Raw genomic sequence first — 26,076 nt, 5'->3', positions numbered from 1 at the left:
TATTTCTAAGACAATCAGACTATGAAATATTATGAGGGAAATGAAAGTTTGCCAATATCCTGAAAGTGCTTATGTACCTCCCCAAATCAACCGTTTGCTTCCTTCTCACCAGAATATTAGGCAAATGAATGAGTTAGTTCAAATTCAGATTTATAGACAATAGGAAGGATATCTACTTGAGAGGAAAAGCCCTGGCAGTTGCCTTCGATGCTTCACTGTCAGCCAGTCAGCCAGAAAAAAGTTGGAAGTAGTGTCTAATACAAACCACACCTACTTCAGAGACCAGGAGTCAGATGAAAAATTCCCTTCTTCCCAAAGATCTGGCACCTACTCTCAAGGTGTAAGACCTGTCTTCCTTACCTATCTTTGATCTCATTTCTGCCACTTGCCTTTAAAAATGCTCACAAACAAGATCAGGAAGAGGAGGTGGGACCTCTCTGGTCTCTAAGGGAGAAAGAATCACTGTCTTTTCCCCAGGTCATTATTGAACTTCTGGAGTAGATAATCCAACTCTTCCTAAAGGGATTTTATAAGTGGCCTGGGCTACTGACAAGGGCTGGGGTTCAGTGAAGTCTCAGGTCATAGTTAGGCATCCTTCTGGAAAATAAACAAGGTTTACAGACAGCTCTTTATTAGAAGGCCCGTGAAGACAACTGACTTGACTTCTCTGCATGAGTGACCAGATGGGCTCTGGTGGGAATAGTAATGCTCCATCTCTTGGTCGTAGTGGTACGTACATACGTGTTTGCTTGTCACCCTTTGACATGTGCACATTCATCTGCATTCACTCTTTTTGTGTATTCCGTTTTTTTTAATTGCAAAAAAATTTCATTTCAGATCCCAAGGACACAAAATGAGACATTTAACTTCAACAGGATAGCATGTCTTAAAATACTTGAATTTTTATCAAGTTCCCATAATGATTCTGATAGAAGTAGTCTGAGGAGTGTACTTCAAGTGCAATCTTTTATTATCTCTATGGGTTTGAACTCTATACTTTTGGAACTTGGCATTTTAAACACCATGATTAAACGTGACAGTTTACAGTAAATAAACACGCAATTCTTCCAATTCCAGATATTATCACTTTACTGTACAAAAAAAAATTCTAAACATTTACAAAAGAAAATCAAAAGACGTTGCATTTTTAGACCACATCAGAAAAGTTACACAAGAGTCTGATAAACATCCTAAAACATTTCCGTACCATGCAAGTACCATCCAGAGAAATCCAGTCAACCATTATACCATAGGTTGAAGTGTTTAGTACCTGAAAGTGAACCCAGTGCCCTCCTGGTTTATCATTTGCCTATAAAAAGATAAAAGCTTGGCATCTTTACAAAACATGAAGTTATTATCAATCAAGTTTATGGAAATAAAATTTTGTTAAGGAAAAGAAAATATTAAAAAGGTGACATAGGTCAGCTGCCAGTCAATATTAATGTTAAATTTTCTTAAGATGCATTCAGTTATAACAATCAGCCCAGGCAACACTATTAAATTACTTTGAAGATCTGACTACAGAGGGCTGCTATTCCAAGCCATCTTGCTATGGCATAATTTTATTTTACATATGTACACATCATGTTATTGTATATACACATCAAGGAACTACTCCAGTCAACACATCTCAATGGTAGTGCCTATTTTTTAGGCAGAAAGTCTTCCTCTGGCCTCTTGCTCACAGCATGGGACACAGGAAGCCATTTCTTTCCAAGAAGTCACTACATTCAGGGAAGTCTGGACTCTGAGCTTGTTGTTTTTCTCATGGAATGATGAGCAGTATTAAGAATGTGGACTGATAAATAGTGGCTCTGGTTGAACATTTCAAACATTAGCTACACCTTTGATTTCTGTGCTTCTACAAGACTGTATGACCCTTTCATGTTGGCTCTTCTAGCAAAGTAAATGATCATTCCAATGGCTGGTATTATTAAGGAAGATGAACAATAGAGCACGAGAAGTTCAGGAGAAAAATAGTCCTGGTAATTTCCTCTTCCTGGAAAATAACAAAATGGATGCAATTAATGTCTAGTTCAAAAAGATTTTTTGATAGTTATATATTTTATTCTAACAGTACAACTAGTTCTCTTAATAGGAATGAATCAAAGCAGTGATAAGGGCTAACAGGAACCAAATACACACTTCTTTCAATTATCCAAATACTCAGTTGGCTGTTGCTATGGCCATGATGGGTCTAAGACGACAGTTGTTGCATCCAAATAGAATCAGGTTCAATTGTAGAATGGAAACAAGAGCATGACATTCTAGGACTCTTTTACAAAAGCAAGAATTGGAGAGGAGTGTTTGCTTTGGAAAATACAAAAATCTATTGAAGAACTAGGACTGTGATGACCATGAACTGAAATAATTAACCAGTTCTCCAAGAAAATCTTTGTAACATCTAAAGTGTAATCATTATAGTCAAACAGCATATGTGATAGTAAAAAAAAAAAAAAAAAAAAAATTCTTGCTGACGGCTTTTCCAGAGATATATAAAAAACTTTATGTTTTGTATCTCTGAAGTAGGACATCTTAATATATGTTATTCATCTTCAGCATTTATATCATCTCTTGATAAACTTAAGTTTTTTGAATAGTATATTTAGTTTGAATATTACTTACTCAGAGCATTCTCTGACCCACATCTTCCCCAGCTTAAATTAGGAACCCTGATATACTTTTACAACTCATTGCAATTTCCTTCTCATAGTTCTTATCACTGCTTGTAATTATACATTTATTTGTATGATTATCTATTAACTTTGGTCTATAGGTTACATAAGACCACCTATCAATTTCTTTTTAGTCCACCACTGAATAGGTAGTAAATGACCCATTGCTTGGAGTAGTTGATACCCAATAAATATTTTTTGAATAGTAATGCATTTCTTTCTACATGCTGTCACTTTGTCATTGCGTTGTAATTAGATACAGAAGGTAATAGTTTACAAAAGCAAAAATTACTACTTTCTAGTCTACTAAAAATCATGTGATCACTGCAATACTATTTAACACTTAACCTTATAAGAACATCTGAGGAAGATAGAGTGAAATTTACTAGAGGCTCATCTCTATCTATACTAATGTTTGCCTGGAATCATATGACCTCACAAGTATTAAATTTCTTAAAGTAGCATGTATGTTTCCTGTCTTTGAAGAAATCTGACTTTGGCGATTACCACATTCCTTCTAGAAGTTTCTAATCACTGGAGGTCAACTAAGTAGAACAGGATCATGATAATCAGATGATGAGAAGTTGATCTTTTCAAATTATTGATGATAAAAGCACTTAGCCCTAAATATAATGATAACTGCCTCATTTTTCTACTTTTCCCTATTAGAGTAGAACTAGTCAAAGTATAGTATTTTAATGGGATGTCCATTATCATAACTATGGTTAGGCATCAATATTGACAATATGATGGACAATGGTATTTATACTCCTATTGTTTTCTTTTCAACTTAATAAATATTATCTTTTGCTTTTAGTTTTTCCTTGAGGCATCTGCAGTCAAACACAAATTTGCTGTTGAGTCGGTTACCAGGGCAACCTTCAAACACTATTTTCATTAGCTGTATAAACACTGAAAATCCTAAAGACTCCCAACCATTCCTATATCACTGGAATACATTCAAGCCAAAACAAAATTAATTTTAAAACGCAGCTACACAGAAAGGTAAGCTAATTCAAATACCAAGGAAAAATGTCAAATTTTTGTCTTCATTCATTTGCAGTTACTTTAAACCATAGTTTGGGGGCCTGAATTTCTTAGCTGAGTGCCTAAAGTGCTTGGATAGTTCATGTAAGTAATGAGTGAAAAATGGCAAATATGTAAGTCACTAATTTAATAAAGCAATTAGAAAAGACAAGGTGTGAGAGAGAGTTAAAAAGTAGAGAAAGCGCTTTGATATGTCTTTAAAAGAGAATCATTAACTACAAACAGAATCACAAAAATGTTAGGAGTCTAAGTTTCCAGGGCTAGGCTTAATTAAAAGTGGACTAGAGGCATCAAAGATTAAAAGAAATAGGAATGAGTGGACTTCATCCTACTCATAACTGAGATCTCAATCCATCCAGAATCATCCCCAACCTCATTACAAGCACTGATTACATACACCCCCGTGTCATTTTGAGTGACATGACACAAGGCAAATGTTCCATTCTTTGAGCACATGGTAATTTCTTTGGCCAGATCAACTCTTTTCAGGATAATCACTGCAGGTGGATGACTATAAGTTTTACAGGTAATCATGGTATTTTCCCATTCTTTAACACTTCTAGATAGATGTATTGTTATGGTACTGTGACAACAGAAAACATATGGTAAGCCTTGAAATGTCGAGAAATTTGGCCAGATGAGCAACAATTTTACCCATTTTCTGACCTAAGTTCAAATTTTCTTCACACTGACCCGTGGTTGCAAACTCTGATAGCCAAGTGCCACAGGCTCCAAGACTTGCATTTGTTTGCTCCAAGCCTGGCTCCCAACACACAGTGAGAACTCATTAGCACACAAGGCATGGAGACTAATTAGTACAGGCTAACATATTCTGCTTTCACCATTAAGATCAGCAGATCCTACCAGGCATTCACAAGAGGGGGTAGGAAATGAAAGGGCCCCCGAAGTTTCTCTGCTGAGGCTGTTGCTCTGCACCCCCACCCACTATCAGAATAGGGTAGGATGGACAAGGGCTTGGATCTTTAAGAAGGCAATTCTATAGTCTAGAGATTCTCTTATGTTGTTCAACATCAAGATTGGCACTCTTAATTGTTATCTTGAAGGGAGTCAATCCAGAAAATACATAGTTACTCCATGTCCAGAGAATAGCGTTCTCTTGTGATAGGAGTGACAAGAATCTGGATAGAAACTTTTGTCTTCCATGTGCCAATCCTACTTTAGTTTCCTTATAACCTCCAGGGAAAGGTTTTCGAAGTATGTTTAAATGCTTAGGAAACGCAAGACTTCAGAGACCAATGATGAATTGTCAACTCTGAGAAAAGCAAATGGGAATTCTGTACTCACTAATGACTAATGTCAACTTCCTGGCTAAACTCCATAGGATAGGGCAGCTGTGCATGATTATTTTAGGAAACACTGAGCAAAAACCACAATCAACATGGAATTCAGGTCCATTTTGCCAACTCATTCACCTAATCCTAGAAAATCTTTACAATCCATCTAACCTCTGACTACTGTAAAAAATAATCAAAAAATAAAAACAAAACTCTAACTAACCTTTAACATCAAGGGTTAAACTTCTTAATTGCAAGCCAACCTCATTTTTAGATTCACATTCGTACACTCCAGCGTCCTCTAACTGGACCTTGTGGATGGTATATGCACCATCTCTGGACTGTAGCACTGTGTCTCCCGTCTCTGCTTTTTTCTTCAGGATTATCCAAGTTTTGGGAACATTTCCACATGTACAGGAGATAATAACAGTGTCTCCTTCCTTGACACTCTCAGAAGGAAAAGCTGTAAGTTGTATGTCTTTCGGAGCAACTGTAAAGAGAATTTAAAATGCACCTCTGACTGGGTGAAATATAAACCAATTCCATATTAATTTAATGACAGCAACAATTAGCTGTCAAGGAACTATTTGTGCTTACTGTTTGCATTAAGTGTTTACAGAGGCAAGCAAAGAAGTCAAGCATTGACTGTTTTTTTTGTAAATGACCGTGTCTTTAATTTATTTATTTTGGATGTTTGTTTATTTTTGAGACAGAGAGGCAGAGTGCAAGCAGGGGAGGGGCAGAGAGAGAAGGAGACACAGAAACCAAAGCAGGCTCCAGGCCCTGAGCTGTCAGCACAGAGCCTGATGCAGGGCTTGAACCCACGACCCTCGAGATCATGACCTCAGCCAAAGTCAGACCTTTAATCTACTAAGCCACCGAGGTGCCCACATAAATGGCCATGTTTTTAACGAGAGAATACACGTCTATACTTCTCTCATGTCCCTAAATCTAATTCTTTACCCAGACTAGTCAAAAAATGGTGTTTGATAAACAGCAATAGAATTCAAATGTGAAAAAAAATTTTTTTTTGTGACAATGTTGTGCAGTTTTTCCTTGAAGTAAAAAGTCTTTACAGGCTTCTGAGTTTGGGTTGGATTTTCCTGGATCAAGTTGTACAGAGATGGCTTTCTTACTATTCTAACAACCACGACTATTATTCACTAGGTGCCAGGCACTGGGCTAAGTATTTAAAGTACAACATCGCTATTAATACACAGCCCATGGAAGAAGGTATCATATCACCATTTTATAAGTGAGATTTCCATCTATTTTTGTGACTTGATTTGAGATTCTTTCCCCGACAAGAGCTGTAGTACCATGACATCTATCCTAAAGACTTTCTTTAAAGTTGTGCATTGCCCTTCCTTCCAAGGTCGTTTCTTTAAAATACAAATGATCACCGAGGTGAGGTAACAAGAAAGTCACTAATGCCTTAGTGAAAATAATACCAAGGAATAAGACAGGAAATGACAGCTCCAGGAAGGAAAAAAAAAAAAAAAAAAAGGAACTTGTATGCCCAAAGTTGATGAACCAGAGGGCATGGTCACTGCTACTCAACCTCAAAATTTACAAAAGGCTTACGTGCCTTCTTGGGCTTCTAAGCAAATACTAGTATGTGCCTTGTGAGATTACCACTCAGAGTCCAATTCAGTACATATGGTGGCTTTAACCTTAGCTAATTTCCAAATACATGCATACCTCTTCCTACCCTTATTTCACACCATAACCGGTGCCGGTATTAGAAACTCCTGGCACCGTTCCCACAGCCAGCATTCCGCTGGAGGTTAAAAGCATTTTAGGATAACTGACGTGGAATTGTTTATGAGGAAGTTCCATTCCAGGAAATTTCCAAGCATAGAAAACGCCATGGGCTCTTCAAAACCCTCAATATATGTTTTTAGTAAAAGTGTTGGTTTCAGAGAGGGCTTTGTTGAAAACCGGTGACAACCAAAATAATACTAGTGAAAATAACTCATTAATCATGTTTTACTTACCTTGGATAATTAATTCGACTTCTTTTCTGTCTATTCCAGCCTGGTTAATCCCTTCACACACATAAACACCAGAGTCTTCCATTTTTGTAGAAGTTAAGGTGAGAGTTGAATTTTCAGAAAGAGGCTGTAGATGCCCATTGTTTAGCTGCCTGCTCCAGAGGATTTTTGGAGCTGGAAGGCCATTGCTGGAGCATGTCATATTCACAGAACTACCTTCCTCCAGGATGGAGGAGGGGCTGACGAAGACGGTTGTATCCCTGGGGGCAACTGAAAAGGCAGGAACACTTGTCAGCTTGACCCTTTATACCTTGAGCTCCAAAAAAGTTTTAATAATGTGGCAAAACTGAGCTATGGTTCAATGGATTGGAACAGTTTATTAATGTTGATACCCTTACCAAAGGAGGATTTCTGTCCCCATTTACTTAAGCAAGTATAGAATGATAGAGAGTAGAATATGAACCCAGCATGGGTATTTTCTAATAGAAATAAGTTCTGTAGAAAGTCCCTGACTACCTAAGAATGGATGATCACTGATAGTGTGTATCAACATTTATGGTACGTTAAACATGACCAGAAATTATTTGACTCTCCTGCGAGAAGGTGGAGTTTATTTTTCCACCCCTTGAACCTGGCTGGCCTTGTGACTCACTCTGACCAATGTACCATGGAAGAAGTAACACCATAGGACTTCTAGGCTTGAGTCTCAAAGGCCTCCTTTCATTATCACTCTTTCAAAATGCTGCACTGTGGTGACTAAGCCTGTGCTCCTTTCCTTCAGGATGAAATAGCACGTGGAGAAAGGGAGGCCCAGAACCCCCAGAGAGGCCCCAGATATATGAGTGAGTCCATCTGGGACCAGCCATGCCCTGCTGACCTGCCAATGACTGAAAATGCATGAGTGAGTTCATCTGGTACCACAGTGAGCAGATGAAACTTTCTCGAATTGCCAGCTCATAGAATCATGAGATAAAAAATGACTGCTGTCTGAAGTGTTGGGAGTGGTTTGTTATAATTATTTTAAAATTTCTTTTCCAGTTATTTTTTTTTTTTCCACAGAGGTTTTAACTATTAACCTCATGTTAACTATTGCCCGGCAAACATGATAAGAAACCCATATTCAGGTGCGGATACATCACACATGTACTTACCATTAACATAAAGTGTCTGTGTACTCTGCCTTTGTTTGGGTTCAAATTCCATTTCATCAATATGTAATTTAGCCAGACAAACAAGAACGGTTCCAGTATCTTCAGTGGTGGGGATGAAGGTCATGTCCAAACTCTCAGTCTCTAGATACTTCTTGTCTATGTTCTCCAGAAAATTTTTATTCCCTATAATACTCTCCCCCTTAAGTAATTCAATCTCCAGCCGGTCAGAAGGATACACATTAGGAACCCGGCAGCTTACAGTCACCGGGTTTCCATTCACTGGCAGACCACTCATCTCAATCTCTGGATCTCTAGGGAATGCTGCAAATATCATAGAAAACGGATGTTTATATGTGACATTCAAAGGAAAATGTAACTATTAAATGCAAGGGTCTCAAAATGACATTTTTAACTCACGTGGGATAGAATGATCACCAATGTATAAATAATGCCATCAAGTATAAACATTTGTGATATTAAATATAAACAAAAATACTTAGCACTTGAATTAATCAAGAAATAAATATACTTCCTATTTTTCTCTTCTTAGTGATGCAGTCTTTCTGACAGCCTGGACTGATCTTTTTCAAGGAACATGAGTTTCCACCATCTTATTTCTAGCTATGTATTTTAAATGTTTATTTCCCATGCTGTATTGAATGTTAACTATGGGTTAATCCCTTAATATTTATTACCTCAGTCTTCAAAACAGCCTGATAAAATAGGTATTAGTGAACATATTTTACAGGTGGGAAAACTTACAAAGAACTTATTTTACAGCTAGGAAAACTTACAAACCTGATAGAAGCTCAGAGACCATCATTAGGCATCATATCTATGTTAAGTCACTGAGTTGAGATCAGAACCCATATCTCTCTGAGCTTGAAACCCAGAGAGCTGTGAAGCCTCTGGGTATCAAATAAGACCCACAGTGCAGTTCTCAATTTAGACATTTTCATTTCCAATGGCCAAGTGTAGATACCAAATTTTAAGTATTTCTCAGGCAATACTTGCAGTTAACAAAAAACTATGAGCTTGACATTCTGAATAATATGTATAATGCATCTTAGGCCAACCAATAAAAATAAGACTAAAATAGTTATCAAGAGCAAGAGCAATGCTAAAAAGTTTTTTTCTTATGCAAAATGCTGTTAAAGTGATACATTCTCACCTATTTCCATATTGCAGTAAGACTGTACTGCTGGTTCTCATTTCTGCTGGGAATGTGCCTACATCAGCAGATCTTGGACTCCAGGTAATATGATAACACAACAAAATTCACCCTTATTTTGAGACATTCAAATCCCTTTACAGACATACTCTAACTCATGCTGAACAAAATCCTGATAGGTAACACAAGTTTGGGCAGGCTTTCTGGTAGAGAATGTTCTATTTTTCTCTTGAATTCTGCTGAATAACACAAGCCAGAATAACTCTCTCAACGTAATCAATTTTCAGAGCACTTTGAATATTTTGTCCCTCATTCATTATACAATGAAGAATTCTAGCAATGTCAAATTCATAGAGGTTCGAGGTTGTAAAGGCTCTTCATTAAGGTGACAGGAACAGCAAGAAAGAGTGTGGTGGGTGTATGTAGTGTAAATCAGTATTAAGATCTCGTGCTGGAGATGACCCAAATAGATAAAATCATGAATGAAAATGGAATTATTACAACCAATCCCTCAGAGATACAAACAATTATCAGGGAATACTATGAAAAATTATATGCCAACAAATTGGACAACCTGGAAGAAATGGACAAATTCCTAAACACCCACACTCTTCCAAAACTCAATCAGGAGGAAATAGAAAGCTTGAACAGACCCATAACCAGCGAAGAAATTGAATCGGTTATCAAAAATCTCCCAACAAATAAGAGTCCAGGACCAGATGGCTTCCCAGGGGAGTTCTACCAGACGTTTAAAGCAGAGATAATACCTATCCTTCTCAAGCTATTCCAAGAAATAGAAAGGGAAGGAAAACTTCCAGACTCATTCTATGAAGCCAGTATTACTTTGATTCCTAAACCAGACAGAGACCCAGTAAAAAAAGAGAACTACAGGCCAATATCCCTGATGAATATGGATGCCAAAATTCTCAATAAGATACTAGCAAATCGAATTCAACAGCATATAAAAAGAATTATTCACCATGATCAAGTGGGATTCATTCCTGGGATGCAGGGCTGGTTCAACATTCGCAAATCAATCAACGTGATACATCACATTAACAAAAAAAAAGAGAAGAACCATATGATCCTGTCAATCGATGCAGAAAAGGCCTTTGACAAAATCCAGCACCCTTTCTTAATAAAAACCCTTGAGAAAGTCGGGATAGAAGGAACATACTTAAAGATCATAAAAGCCATTTATGAAAAGCCCACAGCTAACATCATCCTCAACGGGGAAAAACTGAGAGCTTTTTCCCTGAGATCAGGAACACGACAGGGATGCCCACTCTCACCGTTGTTGTTTAACATAGTGCTGGAAGTTCTAGCATCAGCAATCAGACAACAAAAGGAAATCAAAGGCATCAAAATTGGCAAAGATGAAGTCAAGCTTTCGCTTTTTGCAGATGACATGATATTATACATGGAAAATCCGATAGACTCCACCAAAAGTCTGCTAGAACTGATACATGAATTCAGCAAAGTTGCAGGATACAAAATCAATGTCCAGAAATCAGTTGCATTCTTATACACTAACAATGAAGCAACAGAAAGACAAATAAAGAAACTGATCCCATTTACAATTGCACCAAGAAGCATAAAATACCTAGGAATAAATCTAACCAAAGATGTAAAGGATCTGTATGCTGAAAACTATAGAAAGCTTATGAAGGCAATTGAAGAAGATTTAAAGAAATGGAAAGACATTCCCTGCTCATGGATTGGAAAAATAAATATTGTCAAAATGTCAATACTACCCAAAGCTATCTACACATTCAATGCAATCCCAATCAAAATTGCACCAGCATTCTTCTCGAAACTAGAACAAGCAATCCTAAAATTCATATGGAACCACAAAAGGCCCCGAATAGCCAAAGGAATTTTGAAGAAGAAGACCAAAGCAGGAGGCATCACAATCCCAGACTTCAGCCTCTACTACAAAGCTGTCATCATCAAGACAGCATGGTATTGGCACAAAAACAGACACACAGACCAATGGAATAGAATAGAAACCCCAGAACTAGACCCACAAACATATGGCCAACTCATCTTTGACAAAGCAGGAAAGAACATCCAATGGAAAAAAGACAGCCTCTTTAACAAATGGTGCTGGGAGAACTGGACAGCAACATGCAGAAGGTTGAAACTAGACCACTTTCTCACACCATTTACAAAAATAAACTCAAAATGGATAAAGGACCTAAATGTGAGACAGGAAACCATCAGAACCTTAGAGGAGAAAGCAGGAAAAGACCTCTCTGACCTCAGCCGTAGCAATCTCTTACTTGACACATCCCCAAAGGCAAGGGAATTAAAAGCAAAAGTGAATTACTGGGACCTTATGAAGATAAAAAGCTTCTGCACAGCAAAGGAAACAACCAACAAAACTAAAAGGCAACCAACGGAATGGGAAAAGATATTTGCAAATGACATATCGGACAAAGGGCTAGTATCTAAAATCTATAAAGAGCTCACCAAACTCCACACCCGAAAAACAAATAACCCAGTGAAGAAATGGGCAGAAAGCATGAATAGACACTTCTCTAAAGAAGACATCCAGATGGCCAACAGGCACATGAAAAGATGTTCAGCGTCGCTCCTTATCAGGGAAATACAAATCAAAACCACACTCAGGTATCACCTCACGCCAGTCAGAGTGGCCAAAATGAACAAATCAGGAGACTATAGATGCTGGAGAGGATGTGGAGAAACGGGAACCCTCTTGCACTGTTGGTGGGAATGCAAATTGGTGCAGCCGCTCTGGAAAGCAGTGTGGAGGTTCCTCAGAAAATTAAAAATAGACCTACCCTATGACCCAGCAATAGCACTGCTAGGAATTTATCCAAGGGATACAGGAGTACTGATGCATAGGGGCACTTGTACCCCAATGTTCATAGCAGCACTCTCAACAATAGCCAAATTATGGAAAGAGCCTAAATGTCCATCAACTGATGAATGGATAAAGAAATTGTGGTTTATATACACAATGGAATACTACATGGCAATGAGAAAAAATGAAATATGGCCTTTTGTAGCAACGTGGATGGAACTGGAGAGTGTGATGCTAAGTGAAATAAGCCATACAGAGAAAGACAGATACCATATGGTTTCACTCTTATGTGGATCCTGAGAAACTTAACAGGAACCCATGGGGGAGGGGAAGGAAAAAAAAAAAAAAAAAAAAAAAAAAAGGACGTTAGAGTGGGAGAGAGCCAAAGCATAAGAGACTGTTAAAAACTGAGAACAAACTGAGGGTTGATGGGGGGTGGGAGGGAGGGGCGGGTGGGTGATGGGTATTGAGGAGGGCACCTTTTGGGATGAGCACTGGGTGTTGTATGGAAACCAATTTGTCAATAAACTTCATATAAAAAAAAAAAAAAAAAAAAGATCTCGTGCTAAGTCCTGGCTCTGCTTTTCATCTGAGCTGCTGCCACGGGCCATTCCCTATGGCCAATATTACTACCTATTTTCATTTTTGGCTTTGTCTTGCTCCCCACTGCCTCATTTTTTCCCATCCTGCCAATCAACTTTCCAAATGTGCCTTCAAAACAGTAGGCTTGGGCCTCACTCTCTGTTCAAAGAGCTGGGCAGTCATATGAATGGGCCTTGACTCCTCTCCTTGCTCACTGTCACCTCTGGAATACCCCCTATACACACAGGCGATGGGAAGCAGTGAACATGGAGTGTGTTCAAGTGCATGACGACAAGAGTATTGACAAAACACAAAGTAAGGACTGTGGATGCTGTGTACATACATAATATATACTTAAGATTTAGGCAATTCGGTTGCATCAAAAATTCCGGTCCAGAGATTTAGGAACAATTCACAATGCTAAGTTCCCTTTCTAAATACATGGATCGCATTGTATATCATACTTGCATTCTGTTTCTTTCAATAGAATTGAGGGGAAAAAAAAACAGCGAACAATTCCGAAAACCACTTACAGTAGAGGTCCACTTTAATTCCCTTTTCCACTTTCTTACGGCCACAGGTTACGGTGCACAGATAAGAATGTTCATTCTCAAAACCCACAGGACTCAGGGTCAGCGTGGACTTGCTCCCTTCAGTCTTCACCTTCCCACTCAGAGGGCTGTCTACCTGGGTTCTCCAAGTGAAAGATGGGGACTCACAGCCTGTGACACCACATGTCAACACAACTGAGTCACCAATCTGAGCAACAATCTGGGGCCCGGGGGAGATCTCAACAGTGAATGGTTTCTCTGGAGGAAAAAGAACAAGACAAAAAGAAGGTAAGATTCTTTTCTTCCTTCACCACATTCCGATATATGGTCTTTTTTTCTCATCTCTTTACAGCTAACAGCTGTGTAAGAAAATATCACTCCTTTCTACCTTGGGACGATCCTGAAAGGCATTTTTAAAGAATGAACCCACAAGAGTTCATTGAGTCATTCATTTAACAGAATGAATGTGGATTAAGACTTGTTAGGACAGAAGCTGACATCTTTTCACGACACTAATTCAGTCTCTGCTCAATTGTAGTTTATCAAATCCCTGCAGTAGTGGACAACGGCAAATAATTTAAGAGGTTCTAGTGTATAAGCATTGTGTAAGCCACTCTGCATATATTATCTCATTTAATCCTCACAACTTCATGAAATGCTACCATTAATTCTTCTCTTTCACTTCCTGTTGCTGCTTCTCTTTCTTTTCCTCTTCTTCTTCCTCTTCCTTCTCCCATCCTCTTCCTCCTCTTCTTTCTCCTTAAGGAAACCTAGGCTCAGAAATGCTAGATAACTTTATCTAGTTTGCAGTGGCAAAACTAGGACTTGAAGCCAGGTGGGTCTGATTTGAGACCCTAGCTTTTCAGTTGCTTCAACAACTGAATCAAATCATCCTCACTAGGAGATAAAACAAGATCTAAGAGAGGTTGTGAAAGCAGCTACAAAAATATGTCTTCTGATTAGATGCCATAGCCATAATGGACCTGTGCTTAGAGTTTCTGTGCCAACAATATAGTTATACCATTGAAAGCACACAGAATCACATTGAGAGCAAAGCCAAAATCTAAACATGAAAATGACACACAAACCACCTCTAGAATTTGATGAAATACAAAACTACTTTGAATTAATTCAGGGGTTGAAAACTGAGATCGGAGGGCAGAGTCCTATGTCTCAAATATCCACAAAAGCTCTTTGGCTGCCAGTCCTATCCCTGCTGGACACACAGTCTGCGTTGGGATCCTTCCTGTCTGGGGAGAAAGGGAATTTCAAATCTCCACTCCCTGTTCCCTGAAGAAACTGGGAGTGTTTGGACAATCCCGAGAGTGACAGTTGAGACTCCACAGAAAATCAGTAAAATTGTTCCTGTAAGTAGCAGACTGGAGAGGGAGGAAAGAATTCTCAACATAGAAGTCATCCAAATACACCACATTTTGCAAGGTTCTCATCTGTGCCAAGAGAAGTTATTCTTCTGTTTGGTTTGTCTCACTGTGACATTGTAGTATCTTCCAAAAAAGGCTTTCCTCAAATTACCTCAATACACTGATATGCTATTAGATTTTGAAAAAGATCACCGAGAACAATAAGCAGAGTTTCTGAATTCCTCATATGCTAGTGTGAGAAAAGGGAACTTGAAAATAGACCCACTTCCTGCCTGTGAAGTGTTCTCAGACCATTTTTTTTCCAGTGGCTGCGTATATTACCAGGCGAACACTTTTCCCCTGTGGAGTAGTTCTTAGGTCACTGAAAGGTCTTTTCAAAGTTCCATTCTCTCTTCAGTACTTAAGGTGGTTAGTATCCTGTGTTGCAAAATTCAAAACAACCCTCCCTAACCCCACAGGGCATTTTCTTTTCACACTGAAATGGGATCTAATTTATTATGGGTGGAATTTTTCCAGGATGGGTGATTAGTTGCATATGATTTTATTAGTGTAATACTTTCTTGGTCTCTTGAGAATGGTAACCTAACACCCAACTAAGTTAATCTATTGATGGTGAGTTCCAATTTTATTTTTTTTAATCATCACGTTTAGATCATATTTTCATATTTTAAAATTTTGCGTTGCTCATGTTTATAGTTTATGCAACTGGCATATACCGGGCACCTATTTTGTGGCAGACACCCAAATATTAAAATACACACACACATGCACACGATTCTTGACTTAAAGTTTAATGGAAAGCCACATTTAAATAAATACATTATTTTGGCTCTTACTAAAGTATGTTTAAATTATCACTTACATGCCTGCCTTTCCTCCCTACATTATAAGCTCTTCAAGGGCAGCCACCATAACTTTTTCATGTCTGCCCCCACAGCACCAAGCACAATTCTTGGATTCTTGGACAAGGGCTCTTAATTAATGTATGCTGACCTAACAGAGGTACATAAACTTCGATAAGAAGTGTTGAATGTAGAAAAAGGAAGGAATAGCCAGATTTGCCTAACACAATCTGGAATTGGAAGGCTGACATGAACTTTGTCTTGAAGAATGGCTACGACTTTGCCAGGTGAAGGAATGGTGCTCCAGGCAGAAGGAACAACATGGACACCACCGAAGCTATAAAGGTAGTTTCTGACCAGATTATAAAGAGTTTTATTTTAAATGTGAATTTTTATTTACATGCAGTTAGGGCTTGGTTGAAGTCATATATAATGAGCACTTTTTTTGTTTGAGGTATATACTCTGGTAGCATTGCACAGGATTGATTGTCTTGAGGTCAGAATGATAGCAGGATGACCATTTGAAGACAATTTAGCTATTTAGTTGAAAAGTCATGGAGTTTTAGATTAAAATGGGCTTGTATTAAAATCACAGTCAATGCCACTAGCGAGTGATCTGACCTAGGCAAATTATGAACTATGCTTAACCCCAGTTTTTATTCACCTCATAAGGTAGTGGTAAAGGCTAGGAAGACAACATAGATAAAGTGGAAAGTAGAATTCCCAGCAAATATCAGGTGTATGATCTGTAGGAGCCTCTATTAATTTCTATGAGACAATATGCTCTCATCTATAAAATGAGTATAAAATACCTACTGTTTAGTTGATTTTTGAAGATTATAGCTAACATATGTAAAGTGCCTAGCATACAGCTGGTGTTCAATGAATGCCGTTATTTAAAAACATCTTGCAAGAGTCCAAGTCAGAGGTGATAAATTAAGGCAGTGGCAAGAGGGTTGAAAAAAAAAAAAGAGCTCAAATTCTAAGGATTATTCTGAGGAAGAATGGACAGGATTTGGTGATATGGAATGGCAACATGAATTTAGGAGTAAGCAGAGTATGGTGGCCCAAATACTAAGAGTCCAGAGTGAGTAGAGATGAGGACAGATGTGGTAACCTGAGAATACTAATATTCAAGGGGCGGGAGGAAAAGAGAAAGCCAAAGAAGGAAGCAGGGAAGGAATGGTGAGAGATGGAAAAGAATCAGAAAAGCAGAGCCATGGGAGGAAAGACTTCTGAGAAGTCTGAGCAAGATGAACATACAATTGTGCTAAAGTACATGACATCAGATGGGTCATCAATAAAACCTAAGGAAGCGATTGTGGCATTGAAGCTGTTTCACTATTGCACAAACCCCAATCAAGGCACATTTACCATTCATTTTTCACAGATTACTTACCTTGAACAATTAATTCCACCTCTTTTCCATTTTTCCCAACTTGATTGACTCCTTCACACACATAAATTCCAGAATCTTCTGTCCTCATAGCAATTAAAGTGAGAGTTGAGTTCCCAGAAAGGAGCTGTAGATTCCCATTATCTAATTTTTTGCTCCAGAAAATCTGTGGAGCTGGTAGACCTTCACTGGAGCATGTCATTGTCACAGAACCACCTTCCTGCAGCCTTGTGGAGGGATTCACAGAGATAACTGTGTTCTTGGGTGAGACTGAAAAGGCAGGGCACAACATTAGTAACTGCTAGGCATCATCTTGATCCCACAAGGATAACGTATTTCTCTGCAAGTCTGTATTTACATGCTTTCACAAATTTGACAAACTTAATCTGCCAAATTAGTGTAAAATTAGTACTGTGTGGTTACAAAAGTCAGTCGATCCAATTTCTGACTAATCTGATTGAGGTACTTTTTTTGGTGTTTGGTGTTTTCAGAGGGCCCTAGGTACTCAGAAATTAAGAAAGACCCTTAGAATAATGTGGTTCAATCTCCCAGATAAGGTAGCAGTCCTATCTTAGAATACTTGACAAGTGCTCATATAAGTTGGTGTCAACACTTCTGCTTGAGGGAATCACTGCCTTAAAAAGCAGTCCTTTTGATTTGGGAACAGCTCTAGTTACTAGAACAATTGAGCTGAAACCTTCCTCTTTGTAAGTAAATTTCATGCAGTGGCCATAGTTCAGTCCTTCACCGTTACAGAATAAATCAAATCCCTTTTCCACTGTCTTTCAAATACTTAATGATAGCTCTCTTTTCCCAGTTTTGTATTCTCTAGGAAAAATATCCCCTGTCTTGACTACTCTTTTCAAAATATTGATAAATGCCTTCCCATCTCATTCTCTTTCAGCTAAACATGCTATAGTTGACAGTACTCCTTTTAAATGTAGTGTGCAAAGAAAAACACAGCATTTGGGTCTAGAACAGAGTACAGTGAGTCCACTCCTACACAATTCTGGGACTACAAGCTTGCCTCAAGTCCCCCACAGTTTCAGCGAATGTGAAGGTAATCATCTCCACTCTCCTGCCCAATGCATATATATGTGTGTGTGAGCACATGCATATGTGTGTATACACACACACACACACACACAGAACAAGCGCTCACCTTGTAAAATCTCTATAACTTAATATTTCAAGGTATGTTACAAGAACTTATAATTTAAAACATTTTATCTTCTGAGCCTACTACATACTACCCAGGTGGTATTATTACTCTCCTTTGATAGACTGGGAAATAAAAAAATTAAGCAACCCAAGTTCACACAGTTAATGGAGCCAGAAGTCTTCCCAATCCAAATTCAATGCTCTTTTCACTGAATTATCCTGTTGGCAAATACTGTGCTCTCAATGAATAAAAATGGAGTAAAAACTATAAACAAATGCCTTCCTGACTTTAGCTGCTAAGTTTGATGCTGTATACATCCAAGACTGAATTCCCATAAAGACGAGACTACATCACCCAAGTACTTACTGTAGACTTGCAGTTTTTTCGTAGTCTCCCTTTCTTTGGGCTTAAAGTCAATTTCATCAATGTGTAATTTCGCTTGGCAAACAAGAGCTTTCCCAATATCTTCATTGGTAGGAGTGAAGGTTACCTCCAAACTCTTGGTTTCCAGGGACTTTCTTTCCATAGGTTCTACAAAGTCCTTATTCTGTAAGAGATGGTTGCCTTTCAGCAAATTCATCTCCAGCCTGTCAAATGGATAAACATCAGGGACCAAGCATGTCACTGTGACTGGCTTCCCAACTTCCAGGGGGCCACTCAGATGGATCTCTGGGTCCTTAGGGAAAGCTGCAAAGGTCAAACAAATACACATGAGCAGGCTTTCGGTTCATGTAATATAATGTCTTTGACTGATTCAATGCAATGCAAACCAAGTCTAATGTTTCTGTTAATACAGTCTTAATTCATTGTTTAAATAGCCTTTCATGGTTTGGGGTGGGTTCACCCTTTAGAGAGTTCTTCAGCTGTGAGCCTGCATGTACTAAGGGTTGCATATTATTAGAGTAAAAGAAGAGAGAAGAAATTGATGTTTATTGAATACTTACATATGCCCATCACTGTGCTAGTCATTAAATATAAAGGATTTTATTTTAACTCTAACACATAGAGACCACATTTCACAGGTATGAAAACATAGCCTTAGCACATTTGCATAACTTGCCTGAGGCCACACAGCTCAGAAATGGCAAGTCTGGGATTTAAACTCAGTACTTTTATTATTCTGTACTGCTACTGAAGATTTACATTATACCACATTCTCTTAGAGCAGAGATAAGTCCACTTTATAGATAAGAAAACTGAGGCTCAGAATGTCATGGCAAAGAACAGTTATTGAGCAACACATGCTAAGAAAGGAAAAGAGCAACGTTAAATAATTGGCTTCTGAAAATAATGCCTCTGACCAGAATTCATCCACCAGGAAGGTGCAATATTTAAATTCTGGAAGGCAGATTTGCCTCTTGAAATGCTTAACTCAATGTCCTAACCAGCACACCACTTGAACCTTTCAGTGCCAAGGGAACATGCTATTTCAGTCAGCCGTTGCTTCCTTTGCAAGGGCTACCTTTTCATTACAAACTGTCATGATGGTAACACATCGGCTGGATTCAGGACTCTGTGTAATAAGGACACAAAGGTCCCAGCTCTGGAGAATATTACAATCAAATGTGGAATGGAGACACGATTGTTCAACATAACGAGAGCCAGATATTTTTGAAGGAAAAAAACCTCCAGAAAGATAATTAAAGCCAGAAGCGTCTTTATTTCTCTTTTTTAAATCTTCAACTATTTGATACTTGAGAGCAAAGGCAAAGCAATCGGAAATGCTTTGCTGGGTGAAAGAACCAGTATTTTTAATTTTTCCACCAATAATTTCTATCCCTCCTGTTCTGTAAGAAATGTGCCCATAACCCACATGGTTTGCTGTCAGGTAATACAAGAACTTGTTACTTTCCCCTGTATTTACATAAGGGGGCCTTTCAAGGAGCTCAGGAGGCTGCACAAACAATGCATGTACAACCAGCATAATTGAAAGCAGCCGGCCAAGCACAGTTTCTTGGGCCACATTAGCAACACATGGGGCTTACTGAAGAATCAATTACAGATACTGGGCAAAACTGAGCTCCGCCATAGCAGAAGGGAACAAAAATAATTATAAGATAATCAGATGGGATCTTCATGAAGAGACGGCCATAAAGGTTTCCAGGGTTTGGTTTGGTTTTGTTTGTTTTTCTGAAAGAGTAGTCGTCAGCAACCAAAGGCAAGATTTTTATTTCAGGTTGGTTTTTAACTCCTCTTGCTAACTTTATACGCTGGATTGAGAATGGACTGAGATGCAGTTTGGTAGAATGGCAACGTAGGGGTGTTTATTAACATGCATCAGGTAACTCTAATCCATTACACAAATTATCCTGAGGTTGAGTGGTTGAGCATTAAGGCTTAATGGCAACAAAAACAAAAACAAAAACAACCCTCCTAAATTTATCTATACCAAAGTCAAATGAGTGAAATGTTTGCGGATACTTTTCTTATGTCAAAGGGAAAACTTGTACTGAAGCCTATTACTAAATTATAGATCTCCTACTTAAGCTGATTTTAAGCACAAAATTGTGTAAGAAGAAATAAGTGGAAAATCCCTGAAGAACGGAATTCATAAATCATTTGGATGTATGACCAAGTAAACATGTGAGGATATAATCAAATAGAAATTGCTGAAAAATACAATTAAAAAACTTCAGAGAGCTTCATTTTATGGCTAAGAAAAGAAAAACCCAGAGGTTGTGTCTTACCCACGGTCACTATGTTTGTGGCAGTTAGAATAAAGACCAAGGTGTGGGTTCCTTTTCTAGAGCTAGATTCAGCTGCCTCTAACTTTCTTGGTGCAGTATGTCCTCTAGCCAAGAATCTGTACATGAATATCCTTTGATGTTTTTTCTTTTAAAACTATCCATTAAAGAAACTTAACTTAAAGCAAAATTAAGAGAAAATCAAAGATTCTCTGTAGTACTCACAGTAAATCTCCACCTGAATCCCTTTTTCCCGTTTCTCAGATCCGCAAATCGCTGTGCACAGGTAAGAGTATTCATTCCTGAAACCAACGGGATCCATGGTCAGCGTGGAATTGGACCCCTCATTTCTCACCTGCCCATTCAGTGGACTATCTAAATGGGTTCTCCAAGAGAAAGATGGGGGCTCACAGCCTGTTGTCCTGCAAGTCAGTGAAACGACATCACCAATCTGAGCAACAATTTTGTTTTCAGGGAAGGTCTCTATTTTAAAAGCTTGAGCTGTGAAGGCAAAAAAGAGAAAAGCAAACTTTGTTTAGTATTCTACTCCCTCTTCTCTGTCCTAGTATAATGTCCAAAATACAGTCTGGCTGATCTGTTTCCTAAATTTTAAACTAACTGCAAGAAGCCAAAAATAATTGGAGTCACTGCCAAAGGTGTTAGAATCTTGGAGAAGTGTCAGTTCCAACCTTGATGCCCATTTTTCAAAATTATTTTGTTATTTGGTAAGCTTAAGATCATTATCAAGTACAGGAAACTGAAGAGATAGACCTTACTAGAGATAAATCCAATTATTTACTTGACATTGGAAACATATATCTGAAAAACATCAATTTGCAGCTCCAACTATGACAATACAATGGTACATAGCAATACTCAATAGCACATTACATGTTATGTTAAATTAAGTTTTTCCACTGCTTAAAAATCCTAGTGCCTTTCTTTACTACCATAGCAAAACTGACTGAAGCCAAAATCAGGGCTGAAATGGAATGTGAGCATTTGAAACAGATCAAAGAGAAGAACTTACAAACTGTAAACACCATCCAAAGTATATTTGAAGCTCCAAAGATCACAAACATCTTCCTAGGCATTTTTAGTTGTCGCTGTGATGAGAACATGATGGTCCCCAAACTCTTCTTTCTGTCCCACCTGAAAATGCCCTGGAAGAGGCTTTAGCTCCTAAAGCCAGTGAGGCTCAGTGAGGAGTGAAATAGAAAGTCTGCTCTTTATAAAGGGTCTTGTTGCAGAGGCACAGAGGCGGAGGGAAATCCCTTCAAGGGGAAACCCGGAGCAGAGCCAGAAAAAAAGTTTCACTGACACCCAGCCAAGTCCAGTTTTAACCCCTTCATTTGCTCTCATTGCTAAAGCTACTCTCTCTGCCACAGAAAACTGAAACACTTCCAAGGTGATAAAATTAAAGCTTTTTCTCGTTTTCAGTCCAGAAGGGTATCTTTGCAAGGTAATGTGCATTTCAGAATAATGCTCATTTCAGAATAAAGAAAAAGCCAGAGAGAGAAAGGGAGGGCAACAGAGACAGAAAGGGGAGAAATAGACAAGCAGGCAGAAAGAAAGGGGGAGAGAGAGAATAGTAAATTTTACTCTTGACTTTGAAGTGGCTAAGTAACCACTACATCATGTGAACTGATTTTTTTCTCCATTAAGACGTAGTTGCAAATTCCAAAGTAAGGTCTAATTTTTTCTCTCACAAGAAAAAGGAAAAGGTCCTATCTTTTGTGAGCTATTTTTTAAAAGGGAGACAGCATTACTTCTTAGTTTTATACTTTCTATTCATAAAATATTCATAAAATAATTCTTTCAACAACAAATATCAACTTTCTGAAATGATTTTCTTGAGTGGAAAGTAAAGGAATACTACTAAAAGCAAGAGAAATCATTTTTCCCTCTTGTTTCAGATAAGTTACCAATCCTTTGGTTCAACTGCCTGGTAATGGAAAGTCCTTCTCAGACTTAAATGCAAATGTATGGAATTCATCCGAAGTGGTAAATCTCTTGCACTGGACCACAGACACAGTTAAAACGTGACAAATAATTTGTTTTTATTATATGGGAGGTGATGATAACCAATTTTATGCCCTTCCCACCCCATAGCACCCTGTCCAGTGAAATTATTTTTTGAAGCTATTTTTAAAATGACTGCTTTAGCCTTGAACACACATAGCTCAAGTCTTTGCAAAATGCTTGTTAATCAAAAAGAAACCGGAATAGCCACTTCCTTGTATTATATACATACTTGTCTACCTCCTCTACTGGACCATCAGTTCCTTTAATGCTTGGGAGCAGTTTTTGTACATCATTGTATCAACCTCTGCCTTCCCAGCATCTAATGCATGGTTTTGCTCTTAGCAGATCCAACAAAAGTACAATAATAGATACTATGAATTAAAATTTGGAAAAGAAACTTTCAAAATGCTAAAAATAATATGTAAATATGGCATGAGAAAAAGCTGGATTCTACAAGAAAATCCCCAAGCTCATGGACTCCTCGGGATGTGTATAACCAATAGCCCATGCTATGTAACAAAGGCCATAACTGAGGTTTGGAAAGTACACCTGTCCCTTCATGGCTGGAGAGGCTTTTGGGCATCCTTCTGGATACTGATGAGGATAGAGTCATAATAGACAAGGAAAGAAAAAGAAGTGGGAGAAGTAAGAGAAGTTCTTCTGGGGCTGTGATGAGATATGTGTGACTTCACCTACCAAATATCTAGGGATCAGAAAAGTGGCTTCAGGCAAAATTGGTTGGTAAACAAGTAACCTAATGGCCCTTTACAAAGTTGGCGTCATGGAAGAAGATGATCCGAACCATTTATGTTGTCTGCTTAACTTCAGAAGAAATCTAAAGGGGATTAAGGAATTTTAATGCATTTCTCTGAAGTACAAAAACAAGCGACTGATGGGATCTAAGATGGGATCCCGAAGACCAAGTCATGGTAAATAACTTCAGTTTGGAGTTTGGATATGATTCCAAGTTTTGAACATTGAAGAAATACCTAATCTATTGAATTAGTTTATAGTGCTTTCAGCAAAATATTTGCTAAAGTCCCTCATTATATCTTTGAGTTGTACACCATTTGAGGTTTCACCTGCTTCTCCCAGGTTGAATTGATTGCACTCTTCTACGGCCTCTGTACACTAATGCATTCTGGTAGCCGAGCACCTGTCATGTTACATTTATCTGTGAACATGTCTATCTTTCCCAACTTATAAACTCAGGTGGTTTTATTTATTTTTTCATCTTACATCTAGACCAAGATAAGGAATTCATTAAATTTTGTGGAATCAATGAAGAGAGCTGCAAGTATATGTTTGACAGATTGGGACTAATCTTCCTGTGTTATGTCTTTGAAATTGTTCAGTTCAACATTTTTATCAATAATCATAAGACGTGATTATCTAATTTATTCATGACAGAAGACTGGAAAAAATAGTTAACCTTAGAAATGACAGAATCAAGATAAAGGAGATCTCAGAGCTAGTGAAGTGAAACAATGGGAATGCATTAAAATACAGTATTTAGATGTAAAACATCAAATACTTGAGTACAGGATAGAGGAGAGTTGACTTGACCATAATCCACAGGAAGACTTTCTGGTGGTTTCAGTGATCCATAAAGTGAACACAAGCTAACACTGACCATGAGAAACCAAAATAGATGCAACAAGCTCAAGCTGTACTCACAGCATTCAACTTTCTAATCACCTGAGGCAATCCAAGGTCATACTGGGAGCAGAGGTATCTGGTTCAGGATACCATTTCTTATGATAGAGACAAAACGTAGAGAGTGTCCAGAGAAAAGTGATGAAGATGGTAGACAGCTCCAAAATCCTTGGTCTAGTAGGAGCTATTGAAGGAACAGTATGTTTTGTTTGGATAAGAGATGCCTGTGAAGCTATGTAATAACTGAATGACTGACATGCAGAGGAAAGAATACACTTGTTACTCTGTGTTATACCAAGGGCTAGAAGTAGCCCCCATTGGTTTGGGGAGGACTAGGAATACGTGTGTCTTTTCCCCATGAGAGTTTCAGCACTTAACATAGTGACTTTTAGGGGCTCAGTAAAACAATACCAAGTGGAAAAATAATAACAATTTGAGAAATAACTTGACTTACAACCCAATAGTCCTGAATTCAAATCCAGCTACTCTACTCAGGAATTGTAAAACCTTGCATAAGTACCTCTGCACTCACTTACACATGCTCAAATAGGGATAACAGTACCATTTCAAGTGATTCACATGATTTTTATGACTATCAAATTAAATGTGATCATGTGAAAACTCTTTAAATATATAAAGTGCCATATATATGTAAAAACATTAAGATACAGCCATATTGAGCTCCCTGTAAAATAAGGGCTTTCCAGTTATTAAATCTTTTCAACAATGAAAAGGGTCACCTCATGAATTCACCAACTCTTCGTCATTAGAAGTGGTCAAGCAAGGTTGGATGACATCTAACAACATGGCAGAGGTCAAGTTTTGCCTCATATAAGGTATCCAATTGGATGGCCACTAAGGTGCCTTCCACTGTTAGGATTCTTTAATTGTAGCCAGTACAATCCATCCTTTCTAGCCTAATTTCATCAATCCCCTATCATCCATATGAAAATTTAAAGCATCTTCTGTAGCTTCTCTCATTGGACTCTGAGATGCTTCAGGCATATTTTTCTCAGCCTATTTAATAATTACTGAGTTTGTAGCAACTCCAACCTTTTCACGACTTTCAAGTAGGCAAATTATTATGATCCTCCCTGGAGGTGACCTAACACATCTGAGGGAAGTGACATTCCCAGTAATAACAGCGGCTCATTATGACAGTAATTCTCACCCAGGTGAGAGAAAGAGCAATTCATTTTTTGGAGGGCACATCAGAATGGGATTGGGAAAGTGACAAAGTACTTCAGTACATTCTATCATGTCAACTTCTCCCTGCTTTAAGAATCAAAGTATCTATGTTTATTATTCATTCCATTTGGCTCTATGTAACAGAAATCTTTTACAGTGGCAAAACTAGCGTGAGGTGCAAGGCAATGCAGTTCAACACTGAAGAAAACATCAAAGACCAAGACTGATTCTAATTGCTGGTTCTGTCATTCTTGGCATGTGGACAATCCTCCTGATCCTAAGATGGCTGCTCCATCTACAAACATGACATCTGTATTTCAAGCAGGAAAATGAGAGAAAAATGAAGGGGAAGAGGGCAAAGCCAGTGGAGTTTATCCCCTATTAAAGAGCTTTCAGGGGTCCCTGGTGGCTCAGTTGGTTAAGCATCTCAGTTGGTTAAGATCAAGCT

General features: G+C 38.3%; 1 protein-coding gene across 2 annotated transcripts; it reads right to left on the bottom strand.

The window, feature by feature from the left end:
• Positions 1-947: 947 nt before the first annotated feature.
• On the bottom strand, positions 948-21,998 carry VCAM1 (vascular cell adhesion molecule 1). Of its 2 annotated transcripts, XM_030326836.1 has the most exons (9): positions 21,790-21,995; positions 20,985-21,260; positions 18,442-18,762; positions 16,917-17,183; positions 13,276-13,551; positions 8,163-8,483; positions 7,015-7,281; positions 5,241-5,507; positions 948-1,999 (listed from the first exon to the last, which is right to left on the bottom strand). In XM_030326836.1, the coding sequence occupies exons 1-9, from the start codon at positions 21,878-21,880 to the stop codon at positions 1,839-1,841; spliced, it is 2,247 nt and encodes a 748-aa protein (XP_030182696.1). In that variant the 5' UTR covers positions 21,881-21,995; the 3' UTR covers positions 948-1,838. The 2 variants fall into 2 exon arrangements, with proteins under 2 accessions (XP_030182696.1, XP_030182697.1); XM_030326837.1 differs by lacking the exon at positions 5,241-5,507 and having other exon boundaries at positions 21,790-21,998.
• Between the last annotated feature and the right edge of the window lie 4,078 nt (positions 21,999-26,076).

The sequence above is a fragment of the Lynx canadensis genome, chromosome C1 (genome assembly GCF_007474595.2).
Source record: "Lynx canadensis isolate LIC74 chromosome C1, mLynCan4.pri.v2, whole genome shotgun sequence".
Taxonomy (NCBI): domain Eukaryota; kingdom Metazoa; phylum Chordata; class Mammalia; order Carnivora; family Felidae; genus Lynx; species Lynx canadensis.
Note: the sequence above shows the minus strand (reverse complement) of the source record. Positions and strands in the feature narration are given on the sequence as shown.

Excerpts from the sequence above, each read along its gene's own strand:
- VCAM1 (XM_030326836.1), bottom strand. The coding sequence starts at position 21,880 with ATGTTCTCATCACAGCGACAACTAAAAATGCCTAGGAAGATGTTTGTG. Across the intron at positions 5,508-7,014 it reads AGTCGAATTAATTATCCAAG|TTGCTCCGAAAGACATACAA; the intron begins GTAAGTAAAACA and ends TTCTCTTTACAG. Across the intron at positions 2,000-5,240 it reads TTTAACCCTTGATGTTAAAG|GAAGAGGAAATTACCAGGAC; the intron begins GTTAGTTAGAGT and ends GTTATTTTCCAG.